Source organism: Sinohyriopsis cumingii, chromosome 6, assembly GCF_028554795.1.
Source record: "Sinohyriopsis cumingii isolate HCF-2022 chromosome 6, ASM2855479v2, whole genome shotgun sequence".
NCBI lineage: Eukaryota > Metazoa > Mollusca > Bivalvia > Unionida > Unionidae > Sinohyriopsis > Sinohyriopsis cumingii.
In genome coordinates, this window is record NC_142966.1 from 94,529,133 (window position 1) to 94,544,906 (window position 15,774).

At 35.3% G+C, this 15,774-nt stretch overlaps 1 protein-coding gene across 1 annotated transcript in view; it reads left to right on the top strand.

Annotated features, from left to right (window-relative positions):
* The first annotated feature begins 10,117 nt into the window (after positions 1-10,117).
* The window catches only part of LOC149797467 (ubiquitin-conjugating enzyme E2 K-like), a 36,977-nt gene continuing 31,320 nt past the window's right edge, over positions 10,118-15,774 (top strand). Inside the window, exon 1 of the mRNA XM_089962278.1 lies at positions 10,118-10,277. Within this exon, the coding sequence (XP_089818404.1) occupies positions 10,215-10,277 (63 nt within the window). The 5' untranslated portion in view covers positions 10,118-10,214. The remainder of the gene's footprint in view (positions 10,278-15,774) is intronic.

Sequence of the window (15,774 nt, forward strand, 5' to 3'; positions counted from 1 at the left end):
TCTTTCTCCCATGACTTACCACCATGTTAATTAATGCAAGTAAATACAAGACACATAATCTACTGTCCTGTTATTATTGAAAATCAAATATCGTCTATCATGACGACACTGACTAACAATCCGACAGCAGCTAGCTCTCAATAACGAAGTTGTAACATATTATCTCCATTTGACTAATCACATTGATCTCTCCTCACCGGGATAAATTGTATCAGGCAGTTTTGTATAACAAAATGAAACAACCAAACATCTATCATAGAAATATGGTAGGAGGTTTCTTTGGAAATACATTCTCTAAAATATTTGAAAATCTACCTAGAATTGCAAAGAAAATAGCACCTATCGCGTTAGATGCATCTTCAGCTTTTTCCGCAGGAGCCTCGTCTGCAGCGGATGCAGTTGTTGGGCAGAAGATTGTTGATAAAATTAAGGGCGGACTACAAAGTGGTCTTCTAAGCAATAGAGATATAAAACAAGCAAATTCTAAAATATCACCAACATCAAAAACCACTGTGGCATTGACAAAAACACAAAAAAACTGCTATCTCGACCAGGCGAAGAAAAATTATTAGAAAATTAGACACTAAAACAAGACCTCTGAGTGCTAGCAATCGACCAGATATCTCGGCATTCTAGTGGGTTCCTTTGCAACCTCAACCCGTAGAGCTGTTCACGATTTTATCTAACAGCTGCAAATAAAGAATATATATAAAAATTACCTTGACCCGACCGAGGAAATACTAACAGATCACAACAGAATTTGAATATGATGAGTATCTCGATAAAAATTCAAAAGAACCTAACAAGACAGGCATACTAATTTTCAATACAATAGAGGGGGACGTGTTTCCGCTATCACACAATGATTCTCCTGATGTACGAATCAGAATACGAGGCAGGTACCAAACGAATGCTAATCTACCTGCAAATATTGCAGCTGATACACAAATAACACTCGTCAACAACGGTTGGAGTTCATTCAGAAGCGCCAGATATCAACTAGCCAATCAAACCGTATATCTTAATATGCACTTACCAATTGCAAATACTATTCTTAACGTAGTTTCCGTCAGCGAAGACTACTCGAGATATATTTCAACAAATATAATGTGCTTTAGAGACACTGAAGATGTAACTATGTCATATGAATTTGGCCCAAATAATTTTAATGAAATTGAAGCTAGAACTGATGCTGCTGATGATCTAGTTGTAGTGTGAACTTTTCTTATTAATAATGCTGTAGATCTTGGAATTATTACACCAGCTGCAGATGCAAATGAAGATGTTACAAGGACTTCTCTGACAGCAGCTTATAATTTTCTTGGAATTACTGCACCAGTTGCTGCAGTTACATCAACACATATGATACCATTCGTAAACAGTATAACACGCCCATCTATCGGAAATAGAGCGTACAACGAAGGGAACGCTAAACGAAGAGCATTTACAGATAGATAAAATCAAATAATTATGATGCTGCCGCTTAGCACAATATTCGGAATTTTCAGAGACTACAATAAGGTATTTCGTGGTAACAAACATACACTTATACCTGTCCGAGCTGATCAAAACGATTGTCTGATGCGAACTGCTATTGGTGTAGTTGGTCAAGATAATCCTGGTGAGACTGCTAATAATTTTAAGTTTGTGATTTCATGATTGGTGTTGCGGATGCCACGTGTAGTTCCGTCGATTGATAAATCAATAGAACTTGAGACAATGTTAACAGCATTCACAAAAAGTGCAGTTTTTGCAGAACAAAGTTTATCAAAAGGCAGCACCATGCCAGCATTTACCAAGACATGTAATTATTGTGTTTCAATGAGAGGATAAACGTGGAAATCAGCTTCAAAACAATTCTGTATTTGATAATCCAGATGTCAGATGAATTTTTGTCAGAATATGTTTTAAGCAGCATCCAGAACAAGCGACTGAATGTAATTTTGAAACATTAGCTGCCAGAGACGTTTCTCAAGCTTAGAAGTATCTGATGGAAGCTATGCACAAATACTAATAGTGGATCTCAAAATTTGGTCGGACAATTCAGTAAACTTTATTAGATAGATCACTTTGACGTCAGTAAGTATAGTGAACGAGCTATTGGATTAGATTGTGATGTTGAGGTTATATGGACACATGGACAGAATTCAGTTGCTCCAGGTGCGTATTATGCATACGTACTAATTTTGTCTGATAGATTCTTAACGATAGATTCTACCATGGGAAGAACGATTGTCAAAGTCTGAATTGCTCTACATTTGGTGTGGGTGGTAAAACTTTATCAGACTGGCGGTGAAATATGCTGATTTTCTAGCAAGAGAATGACTACTAGGTGTTAGGTCCTCTGCACTTGAAATGATCCGCGTGTTACAGCAGACGTGTATTGATCACCTAACAAGCCGTGGAATGACCACGGTACAAATTTTATCAGACGAAAGGAAAATAAATACAAAATGAAATATATTATACACGAAGTGAATTTATCACCGGGACAAGTTATAAAATTGACAGAAGATATCATCAAGCAACACTCTGTTTCTCTAAGGATGGATTTCGGAACACTGAGTGTTGGCGTTCTGCCAGTAAAACCTATGCTATCACAGCGGTAAATCAACAAAATACGACTGCAAAAATCTTTTATTTTAAATTTATCAGCAGCACAAGTTACTGCAATGGCCAGATCGCAAGCGACCCGTGGAGGATTTCTGGGATCTGCATTAGCAAATATTGCAAAAACGGTACAACCCAAATTATTACCAGTACTAGGCACGCTAGGGATAACTGCTTCCTCGGGGGCGATATGCGGGGAGACAAAAATCAGCTGCTTCCTGTGATGGAATCACCGATGGCGATATCAAACACCTAGTAATCTAGTGATTTTGTCTAACGATTATAAATATAAAACCAATGCCTGGGAAACGTAAAACAGCACCACAAAGTAAAACAACTAAAAACGAGAACCTCTAAGACGAACAGGAAGGGAGTCCAAGGTGGATTTATAGCGGCAAGTCTACTTCCCAATCTGCACGGGGTAATACGTGGAATATGATTAATGTTACCTGGTACCAGACGCTGAAAGCGTCCCCGTTGAGCAACTTTGAAATTCTAGATAAACTTAAAGATATCTACGGATTTCAAGGAGTATTTTCGAAAGATAAGCTCAGATCGCTAGCGGTCTCATCACTTCTACCCAAAACGCAATGCGTTTCACAAGTAACTGCATCAAGCTGTGCAATAAATATTCAAAATTTCAATGGTGGATCTGACACGCATTGGGTAGCGCTGTATAAAAACAACTATTTTGATTCGTTTGGGCTGCTACCAAGTGATATTATCAATCATAACGTGCTGTCGTCCGAGTGTAAAAAAATCAATTACTCCTCTAATCAACTACAACCAGTTGGAACTGCAGCTTCTGGATAATACTGTGGTATGTTTATCAAGCAAATGACTGGGACAAATGGTGATTTTCTGAAATTTATATTACAATTAACACCTAAAACAAGCTTGGAAAACGACAAAAATTGCAATTTTATCTAACAAGCAAATATAAATATAACTACGTATTGCCTGAAGCGCCGAAGAAATACAGACAATACAAATGAATAAAAAGAATAAGAGAGCGAATTGATTAGTACAAGGTATTATTGGAATGAAATATAAAATCGGTCTTGATAAAAATATACTTTATGACGATGGAGTGCAGAGCGCTGGACCGCAGAGCGGTATCGCACATGAACTTCACAAACCTAAAAAAGCAAGTTTCATCGACGAAGGGTTGTCGCAAAGTCAGTTGATGACGTATGGGCAATATATCTTGCTGATAGTTCGAATATTGCTAAGTACAGTGACAACAAAGGTATCCGACGAATGTAAATGATATTTCTTAGTAAATACGCGTTTAGTGTGCCTGTCACAGATAAAACAGGAAAAACTAAAACTAACGCATTGAGAGAGATTTTAATCAGCACAGAAAGAAAGCCTAATACGGTATGAACAGATCACGGAGCGGAGTTTTTTTAATAAGCAACTCAAGCAGTTTCTGGAACAGAATCACATCACCAAATACATGACCGAGAATGAGGGGAAAAGCGACAATGTATAGAGATTTAATCGCACACTTAAAGAAAAGATCTATAAGGAACTCACAGCTAAAAATATTAACAGGTATGTTGATAATCTGCCAAAGATTGTATCAAATTACAATAACACTAAAGATAAAACACTTGGAATGTCGCCTAGATAATAATTTAGTATTGGCGAACGAGAATATGTACCGAAGACACAAATGTAAAGTTGGTGATAGAATTATAATTTTGCTAGTGAAGAAAACTTTTGAAAAAGGGTTGACTCCGAATTGGTCCGATGAAGTATTCGTTGTGGATAAAATTTTAACAACACTGTCTGTGAGATATAAGCTGAAAGACTCAGCAGGAGAAGAAATTCCTAGAAGTATCTATAAAAAACGGAACTACAAAAGACGGATCAGGATATATTCATCATCGAGCGAGTAATAAAAAGAAAACGTAAGCAAAGTTAGGTCCAATGGAGAGGTTACGGCTACATAAAAATATTAAACCATAGCTGGATACCAACTACTGAAATGAAAAACCTTTAATTGCAGGGTTTGAAAAACCCCATGACTCGATCTAGTCACTATAAATCTTTTTGATTTCAAAAGGACAGACTTACATTTCACTTGCATAAACAACGATAGCGAATGTTCTCTTCCCGTTGTTGTTTCTGCACACTCTGCCATCAGGTTAAAAATCTTAACAAACAGAAAATCAAATTTTATATTTTTTCGGCGGCCATAAAATTCTTTCCACGATTTATAAATGGCTTAAACAATTCCCAGAATAGCTCATGTTCAGAGACACTACAATTAAACTCTTTCATCATTTTGGCGAAGTGATATTTTACATTATTTCGTGATTTTGCTGCGATATAAACTTGTTAATCTTGATGCACTATACCTGGCTCATCTGCAGATGTATCCTCAATGAAAGGGAACAAATACGTTTCTAGATCAAAGTTAGAGTGCAAGCACTACGAGTTTAAAAAATTGATTGTTCAAATCCTGATGCGCTGCAGTATTTAGATTTCTAGCAATGCAGTGATGTTTTGCACGACTGCCAGTACTAGAATTGGAAGAATTCTGATGCGCTGCAGTATTTAGATTTCTAGTATTACAGTGATGTTTTGCACGACTGTCAGTATTTGAATTCTAAGAATTATAATGCGCTGCAGTATTTAGATTTCTAGAATTACAATGATGTTTTGCACGACTGTCAGTATTGGAATTCAAAGAATTCTGATGCGCTGCAGTATTTAGATTTCTAGCAATACAGTGATGTTCGGTATGGCTGTCAGTATTGGCATTCGAAGAATTCTGATGCGCTGCAGTATTTAGATTTCTAGCATTACAGTGATGTTTTGCACGACTGTCAGTATTTGAATTCTAAGAATTATAATGCGCTGCAGTATTTAGATTTCTAGCATTACAATGATGTTTTGCACGACTGTCAGTATTGGAATTCGAAGAATTCTGATGCGCTGCAGTATTTAGATGATGATGCTCTGTATCACGATCGATATCACAGTAAAAAATCTGACAGTCTTTTCGCGATCAAGAAATTTGTTTGCGACATCTTATACATAAAACATTTATCTAAAGTACTGTAATAAAATACTGGACGAAATAAGATAAATCCTAAGAGCTATATCTTATATATGAATTTCGTGTTCGACGCTGTCAAGCTGTTTATGAGTAATCAAAAACAGAAGGAAAAAAACTATGTTAATTAAATCGTTGAATAAGATCCTCACTCGGCGTTTGGTGTGTTACTGACTGATTATGAGGTATCAGACCTTGCGAAATATAAAATAGTATTTGTTCGATACGATAGAGACACAGGCATGAAATGGGCTCACTGCTGTTTAACAAGGGAAGATCTAAGAAATATTCTAAAATTTGATATGTGAATAAACTATAATTTTGTGTTAATTATCAAATATGGATATATTTGTTACTCGAGCTAAAGTTGTAAATCCTTACCAGCTGGAAGAGGCTGTAAGAAATATGTAACGTTAACGTGGTGATGTTAACGTTGTAGCTCGCTTTGAAGTAGAAAGAGAAAGAAAAAAATCTGATCTTGCTCAGCAGCACTGAACTCAATTATATACTTCGGCATGGAAATATATTTGTTGAATACGACAAAGAAAAACTTTAATATGCCAGTTGATGCTCGACAAATAGCGATGTTGCGAACATTTTAAATAGCAGGTGATTCGTATTGAAAGATTTTTTTTTGTCCTGTTCGTTCTGACGTGGCAGATTTAGTAATACCATCAGCGACATATTTTATTGATTTTGGACAAATATTAAAATATTTTGATGCTGCATAGTTGTTATAACAGATTCAGCAGCTTTCAAGTTGCTACCATCAGATGCTCTACCTCTCCTAGTATTCTCTTGTTGTATAACAAGGTCCAAGTTCTCCAAACGCTTATCGGTTCGAATGTTGTTAAGATGATCAATCACAAATCCACTAGGAATCAAACCATGAAAATACTTCGCAGATAAATCTGAGATTTGTAATAAACTTGATTAGTATTAGTTCCTCGAATCATCACGTTCAGGTAACCATGATTATTGATACGACCAATAACTTTATTTATTTTGATATGTTTAATCATACCTCTGTCGTTTGCCTCGTAATTATCATAAATTTGATGAGATTTAAATTCGTCCTGTAAAGATAAATTAGCAATGTTATTGTCAGTAAAACTGCCATTTACCTGACAGGCTCGCATCCCCGTTGGAATATCATCACAAAACAGCGCGTAAATAAAGTCCTTGATACACATCTCGGTATATTCAGCATCATTCTCCGATTTCACTCTTATCCTGTAACTAGCCGGAGTTCTTATCCCAAACAAAGTCTTAATTTTAAGATTAATCACCACTCCAAACATATTTGGTGTACTTCTGGTGAACGTAGAATATCTCCTGCTCACTAACCGTCGGTAATAATCCACTAAGCATAATTTTATTCCTGTTACAATAGTAGCAATTTTGTTTCTTTAATCGACATTTTCGTATCGCACCATTAGAGAAATAGAAAACAGTAAATATCAGATGTTTAAACTTGCTGATATCGCAAAGAAAGTTTATTTTGACGGAAGGATATCAATCTAAATAACTGCAACTGCATTTGCTGGCTTTGATAACAGCTGCAGATTTGATGATGAACATTTACCAGCAAATTTCTCTGCCAGAAATTTATATCATCTGCTTCTGACAATAATTAAATCCGAGCTTGTCACGCATAAGGGTCTAAGGATTATAGTTCAGTTTTATATTCAGTTTTCTAAGCTAAATATACTTCTGGAATCCCAGCGGCAAACTGAGGATAGGCTTGCCAATCAGACACCTACGTCAGAGCAGCTTGCTGCTAAGCAACAACGTGAGGAATTTGCCGATCCTTATATCATATCAAAATCTAGTCGAATTCTAACAGGGACAGATTTAATATCGTTGTCGGATAATATATTTCAGGAGATATAGAGAGAAAAAATCGATGAGGTCACAGCATCAGGATTAGGCTGGAGATTTGATAAAATGACAGAAATATTATTTCACACTATGAAATATAGTCCACTGCGAGTTGCCAGCTAAAATAATAAAAAAGACTCGAAATGTATTAGTCTCAAAAATATGATTAAATAATTGTTTCCAATAGACAGCATTATCAGCGTTATTTCCTGCACGAGATCATCCTTATCGAGCATCAAATTATATTTGTCATATTAACAATTTAAACTCTAAACTTTATTGGGATTGTCTTTCCTGTTTCTGAATATCAAATTCAAAAATTCGAAAAGCAAAACAAGCTCCTGTTATCAGGAGGTCATAATGTATTTGATGTTCATGATGAACAATATATATATATATATATATATATATATATATATATATATATATATATATATATATATATATATATATATATATATATATATATATATAATCAGCGTCGGACGTCAGTATAACAAGCATAATGAAATGAAATATTTCTGTTTTAGACACTTGCATGGCTGTAATTCGCAGCTGATTCTTGATGGACACCTCGGCTACTGCTCTAATGTACAGCGGATATCTATGCCTGACGAAGATGCAAAATATTACAATTTATAAATTACAGACGCAGTATGAAAGTGCCTTTTATAATATACGCCGATTTCGAATCTATTTAACTTTCAGTGCTAGGAGCAGAAAATAACCCTGATAAATCTTCGAAAAGAAAAAAAATTCAGGACTATTTTCCTTGCCAAGTACCGTATAAAGTTGTCTGTGCTGCTGATCAAAATCAATAAAAGTTTATCGTGGAGCAGATCCTGCTGCCCGGCTTCTGAGAAACCGTATTAACGAGATCGATTTTATCCTGATGTTTTTAGCTAAGACAAAAAAAAAAAAAAAACGAACAAAAAAAACGAAAGAAATGAAACCGCTAACAATGAAACAAGAAGCTAAATTTTCCACAGCAGAGATATGCCGTATTTGTGAGGGGGTGCATTTACCTCAAGATCAAGTAAAAGACCACTGTCATATTACTGGAAAGTACCGCTTTCGGGGGGGGGGGGGGCCGAGTGGCCGAGTGGTCTAAAGCGCTGTCCGTTACGGATCACTGCCACCTCACCTCTGTCTGGGTGGGTTTGAGTCTCGGATTCAGCCAATGTGGGTATGTGAAAAAGCTTACCAGTAGCTTCTCTTGGGTCGGTGGTTCCTTCCGGGGTTTTTCCCGGGTTCTCTCTCCACCATTAATACTGGCCGCCATGTATAGCCTATCGTGTCCTGAAAATGGCATTAAACCCTTCAACAACAACAACAACAAAATCGCTTTTCAGCACATAACAAATGTCATTTAAAATATACCGCATCGGATTTTGTTACTGTTGTTTCTGTTGTCTTTCATAATTTCAGTGGATATGACGCTCGTATTATAGTTGCAGCGTTTGGTAATGACGATATAACAAACCGTCTGAAAATTAATAACAACGATAACATAAAGTGCATCCCAAATAACACTGAAAAGTACATGTCTGTAACACTCTGCAAGATAAGATTTATCGATAGTCTGAAGTGTATGGCTGCATCACTAGACGAGCTAGTGAAATGATGCAGGAAGTCTGATAATTTGACTGAACGTTTCGACGATAAATCAAGTTTATTGACAAGAAGAGTTCTAGTTATTATACAGTACAAGTATGACCGGTCAAATGTAAGCAACGATACGAGCCCATGCGTTCTACCCATATAACTTTTCTCTTGCAAGGGCGCCTGTTGGTAACTTTCACGCGTGTGCATGTGCGCATGATGTTGGTGGGAAGAAGGCTTTAATTTAGATCAGTAAATAAAACATAGAGAACCGCTACTATACTACTAATAGTCTTATTAGCAAGTAAAATAAGACTTGGGTGTACTTTAGAACCTGTCAACAAAAATAGCTCAAAGGGCAAAACAAAGAAGTGAGCAAATATTCTTTTGTTTGGTTTTCTCTAGTGTACTTTAAAAATCTAGAACACATTAATACAAAATACGTTTTAAAAATGGGACGTGTGTTGGGAAGGGGATATGAGACATTTAAGTCTTATAGTATAATATCTGGATTCTTTTTCTTTTGTCTTTTGTTGGTCAAACTTGTTAGGTGCGAAATTAGGTATGAAATGATGCATTAAGGACTCGTCGGGTGCAGATTATTCGACATATTTTGGATACGATTTTATCTAGGGCATACAAAAATATCTCCAACTTACTTCAGTACAATACTCTTTACATATTCGTTTGATGGGCAGAACTATCGAGGAAAAACACTGAGCCAGCCTACAAAACCAACAAACAACATACAATATACAAATAATTTCGTTATCGTGTTTACTTAAATGGCATGTACTGGATGTCAAATTTAAAGGCATCCAGGTTGGTATGCTTTTTTGCTTATACATGGTATAAATATAAGTTTAAACGAATTTTCCTGAGGAAAAATTAAACCGGTACGAATGGTCAGACGTTGAAAAGGTCCTTGGTACGAAATGGTTCGGGTGCGAAATCGAGTACTCGTGTGCGCATGTGGGAACAAACATCCGGTTATGGCTGACTTCTCCAAATAACAGCAATAATTTCTTAAAAGAATACCCTGGGTTCCAAAAACATGGCAAATATTGCCGAGGCTAGAATTAAAAGAGAGTTTAAAGAAGTTGTTAAAAGCGAGGAGGTATAAATTGGCCATTATCAAGTGTTTGACTAGGCGTAGAAAACGTGTACTGACTTGATGTCCTTCGATATTTGCAATGTTTTGCGGTCCCCTCGTTATTAATATGTACTAAAACATGGTTACGAGTTGTTTGTAACTTCTTTACTATCTGTGTATGTTTAAATTTTACATGCCTTAAATTTGGTTTAAAAATTAAGTTGTTATAGTAAGTTTGCTCAAGATTTGGTATCAACGTTGATTGGTATATAGAACAATCCTTGGGAACAAGTATTCAAACAATGCAAGACTATCACATGATATTTTAGTGTTGATGCTACGTCTTACTGCCTCAATAACGGCTTTGTATAGCATGTTCCGATGTTGACTGAATTGGTAATGAGAGTCCAAATTTTCAAGAATATCTCACACTTGGCAGCACATGTGGAAGGTTTTCCACAAATTAAAGTGATGTTGATTTAGATGTACTTTACTTACTCTGATATCTTTTTTCAAATAAATTCAAATTCTTACACAAGCAAATGGACGTGTTTTCAAGTTCCTTTGACTTACATTACAGTTGGTTGGAATGTGATAGAAGCTGGTAATGCCAAAATTGGTTAAAAGGATGATAGATATCTTGAATTAAATTAAACACAAAACTATTTAAACACATTCTTCAATATTAGTATATTTTTATTCATTTCCTTCAAGAAACATTCTTAAACCTAATCCAGTTTTGGCCTTTCCTGACTTCCCTTGCATTCCATCCAGCTGAAGAGACATGGAAATGCATATATTTGTTACTTTCAGATTTTGATTCCATCAGGATTAAGACAGTAAAGGAAGTATAATGCCTTAGATTTAAATTTGTGCATGAGGCTGATATGGGCTGCCAATTGTGTGAGATAATCCAGAAAATGTTACCTCTTGTTCTCCTGTCAATCGACTTGAGAACATGCTACACAAGGCAGTTATTTACACATGAATAGCGGAGAACTCGCCCTGGGAGAACTCATCCCAGGTGTCAGAAGAAGTCACCCCATGGTGGTCGGAGAACTTGCCCCACTTCGCCTGTAGAAGTTGCTCCAAGGATCATATATTGTAATTCTGAGATGTCGCCACATGGTTGTTAAGGCTTTATTTATTGTTGTTTTTCTTCAACTTAATAACTTATTAAATCTATAAAATTTGCAATTTTTCAACTTTTCCATTTGATCAACTCGGCTTCTGTACTTAACGAAAAATAAGTGTTATCTGTCCCTTTTGTTCTGCTCTTCAAATCATTAGATGCATTTTATTTGGAAAAATAGAGAGGGTGTAAGCGTGAGTAATGTCTGCAGTTTTATAGATGAAAGGGTTCAAACCTAATAACCTAAGTCATCCTGAGATGACTTTATGACATTGAACTCTACAACCGCAGATTGACTGAATTGGTGATGACTGTCAATAAGCCAAAGGGTTAAACTATCACCTCTCTAACTGAACATTTTAATCTGATTGTTCATTGAGATTTGCTAACCATTGATGAATGATACTTGAACTCGATAAAAAGCATCATTGACACCTACTCAGGAAATGCGGTCGCTACCAAGTTCATCATCATGGCTAATGCGCAGAATTCAGAAGGTTCTGAAAGATCACTTGTACTATGCCCATCATTTAGTTTATTTCTTCTTTTTTGTCAATGTTTGTCATTTTATTATATCTCATTAATAACAAACTATTTCAAATTGAACGAGAAGTTTAAAAAATGTTTCACTACTAAATTACCGATGCAAAATAAACAAGATTACCTAATTTTATTATATATAAAACCACCATGATCACGCGTACATATTAGTGGATATTAGTTTCCTTGATATGAATATTTGTTGTTGTTGTTCTAGGGTTTAACGCCATTTTTCAGCACAGGATAGGCTATACATGGCGGCCAGTATAACTGGTGGAGGAAGAACCCTGGAAAACCCAGGGAAGAACCACCGACCCACGAGAAGCTACTGGCAGGCTTTCCCACGTACCCACGCTAGCTGAGCCTTGGACTCGAACTCACGCAGACAGAGGTGAGATGGCAGTGATCCGGAATGGTGAGCGTTTTAGACCACTCGGCCACTCGGGGCCCCTTGAATATTTGTAGAGATAGTGTTATCAATTTTTTTTATTACATTTACATCTAAAAATTGAAACATGCATAACAGATGCAGTATAAGTAAATTTAATCGTTGGATGAAAATGATTTAGGTGATCAATACATGTTTTCAGTTCTTCATTTGAATGCTTCCATATCATAAATATGTCATCTGAAAATCCAAACCAAAGAGATGGATTAAACTTTTCGTTTTGAAGAAAATCCTTTTCTAATTTAGCCATGAAAGGGAAGAGTATGAAGGAGCCATAGGACTACCCATTGCCGTACCCATTATTTGTATGTAATTCATATTATTAAATTGAAAATAATTATTTTCCAAGATAAGTTTTATTATTTTACAAATATCTTCACTAGATAGTGTGCTATTATTAGGATTGTTATCAAGAAAATATTTACATGCTTCAGTACCATCTGCATGATGAATTGTTGGTATATAGTGATGTTACATCTAATGATACAAGGACTGAGTTATCAGATAGCTGTGGAATAGACTTCAACTTTTTAATGAAGGAAGTGATTTCATTAAAGGTTTAAAACACTATCAGTAAATTTGGATAGGTTTTCAGTATATGAATTACAGCCTGATATAATGGGTCATCCTGGATAATTTAAAGGTAAATTATGGTCAAGATTTTTATGAGTTTTGGGTAATATGTAGAATTGAGGTGTACGTATGTTAAGAGGGAAAGTATCAAATTCCTCATATACGGAATTATTATTTTTTGCGATCTCATTAATGCATGTTGAAATTTTTTATTTAATTTCTAATTGATGTTCAACTTCTTTAACATAATCATTTAGATTCATAATAATAATAATGTTTGACTTATCCTTTTTAATCACTATACTGTCATCATTCATTATATTATATAAAGACTTAATTTCATCCTCAGAAATATTACTATGATATTGCTTTTTATGTTTACCAGTTAATATCTCTTTTGTGATCGCGTATAATTAAAAATCTAAATATAAATCACGTAAAAGATGACTTAATTCTGTTATTAAAGGGTTATTTGGGTGTCAAGTTTTGGGATGACTTCTCCAACCAATTAGGGCAACTTCTCCAACCAATCAGGGGCGACTTCTCCAGATATGTTGGGGCGAGTTCTCCATGGGGCGAGTTCTCCGCATACCTTTACGCGTTAGGGTATAGAACCAAAACAAAAACGTCATGTGATATGTGTTACGTTGTAGGACTAGTGAACACAAATTTACATAACTGGCCTATCACTCATAGATGTGTTATAAACTTTCATGAATTAGAACAGATGGTATTAACTTTCCTGCTCCAGATGGAAATAAATATTAGTACATTTCAGCACAATCTAATAATTAATGCCCTTCCAGTCTTCCACACCCCCCCAAAAAAAAAATTAGTATAACTATAATCCTTTCAAACACAAGGCTCACTTACTTTCATATGGGTAAATGTGTGTCCTTTTTAGTTAAAATGATAGTTTGTAACAGGACAGTATAATGGAAAATTCCCATACAATTCTCTCTGTTTTTATAAGTTCTTGTTGATAATTTTCTGTAAGGCATTGTGTGTGAAACTGGTAGGCTTAGTTTTATCTGCGAATGAGTCGATTTGGCGTGGAACTGCTTTGGACTTTAGTTGATTTGGGCATTTTTTTTTAGTTTTTAATTTTTATTATTATTATTATTATTAACCCTGTAATAGGTTGACCACTGGGTCAGGGAACCATCCCAAACAATCAAACGTTTCTGGTTATCAGATAATCTAGGGATAATAAATATAATCTACAGAAAAAGAAAACACACACATACATATGGCACACAATCTAGGTGACATGGACTTTGTGATATTACAGTATTTTGTTCCTGTTTACCATCAAGTCAGATACAAGTTACTTGTTCATTATTAAGGTCCAATTTTGAAGAAATTGGTTTTCTTTTTTTAAATTTTCCTTAGTGTAATTTTCAATGTTCTTATGCATTGCAATGTTTTGCTTAAAAGCAAAAATACAAGGATTTTTCATATTGAATCTGCAAGTATAGATGCATTATTTTGCCAAAATAAGCAGGAAATTACACAAACTGTCATGTTGTTCACTTCCTAAGAATATTTCTTTTTTGGACAAATGTACATTATTTGGGCAAAAAGGTGAAAAACTTCAATAAAACTAAAATTGTGAAGTAATATTGCAATCATAAATGAGATGCTCAATACTTTCATTTTCACTCTTTCAGAAAGTACATTTGTTGTCATCTGCTTTGTTAATTCTTTTCGGAAAATTATTTGTAGCGATTATTCTGTGGATTAATTTAAAGTTAAAAGAGATCAACTTGGTATCCTTGGTACAGCATTTCACCTGGCTATAAATCTCAGACCACTCTTCACTACTTATATATTTATTAAATACTTGCATCCAAGTTTCTTGCTTTGCATTGTGTTGCCTCTATGCCAAGGAGTGTAAAGTTGGAAGAGGACCAAATTAGGCCCATTTCGGGACATATTCTTTCATTAGAAAATTTCTTGTTCACAGTCCAGATAGCTTTTGTTTTTGTTATGTTACATTTAAGTCCAGATAATAGGAAAAAAAACTTGCAAGATATTCATAGTTGCTTCAAGAGAAAGTTGAGATCCATCAAGAAGAATAAAAGCCTGTTTGGCATACTGACCTGATTTATATTCACTGGCGTCCCCATAATCCCCATACATCCACATTTTGCTTTAAAATTATAGCTAAAATCTCAACCCCAATGATAAACAAATAAGGTGCATGGGGATCTGCTTGACGACATCCTCTTTCAAGTCTAAAAAAGATGACATATGCCCATTATTTATAACACAACTTTTAGAGTCATTACAAAACAGTTTAAAACACTTACAAACAGAATCACCGGAGTTATAAGATTGTAAAGCTTCTTCCACAAAGATCCAGTTAATCGAGTCAAAGCTTTTTCAAAGTCTGTTAACAATAATAAACCATATCTGTTTTCATTCTCAAGTTGGTCCATGATATCGTATAATAGCCTGGTATTTTCTCCAGTGAATCTACCCTTCATATATCCTTTCTGAGTATCACTGATTATTGATGGAAGAACCTTTTCAATCCTAGCTGCAATGGCTCCCGAAGCAATCTTTAGTCAATATTTAAAAGTGATATAGGTCTCCAGTTTTTAAAATATCTTCTGTCTTTTTCTTCCTTTGGTAGGCATGTGATGACACCTTGAATCTGAAAATCTGAAAGTTTTCCTACACTTTATCCAAAGTTTATTGATATAAATTCCCCTAAAGGCTTCCAAAAGAATTTATAGAACTCTACAGTGAATCCATCAGGGCCAGGACTTTTTCCATTTTCCATCCGTTTTAGAGACATACCGACTTCATTGATTGTAAACAGA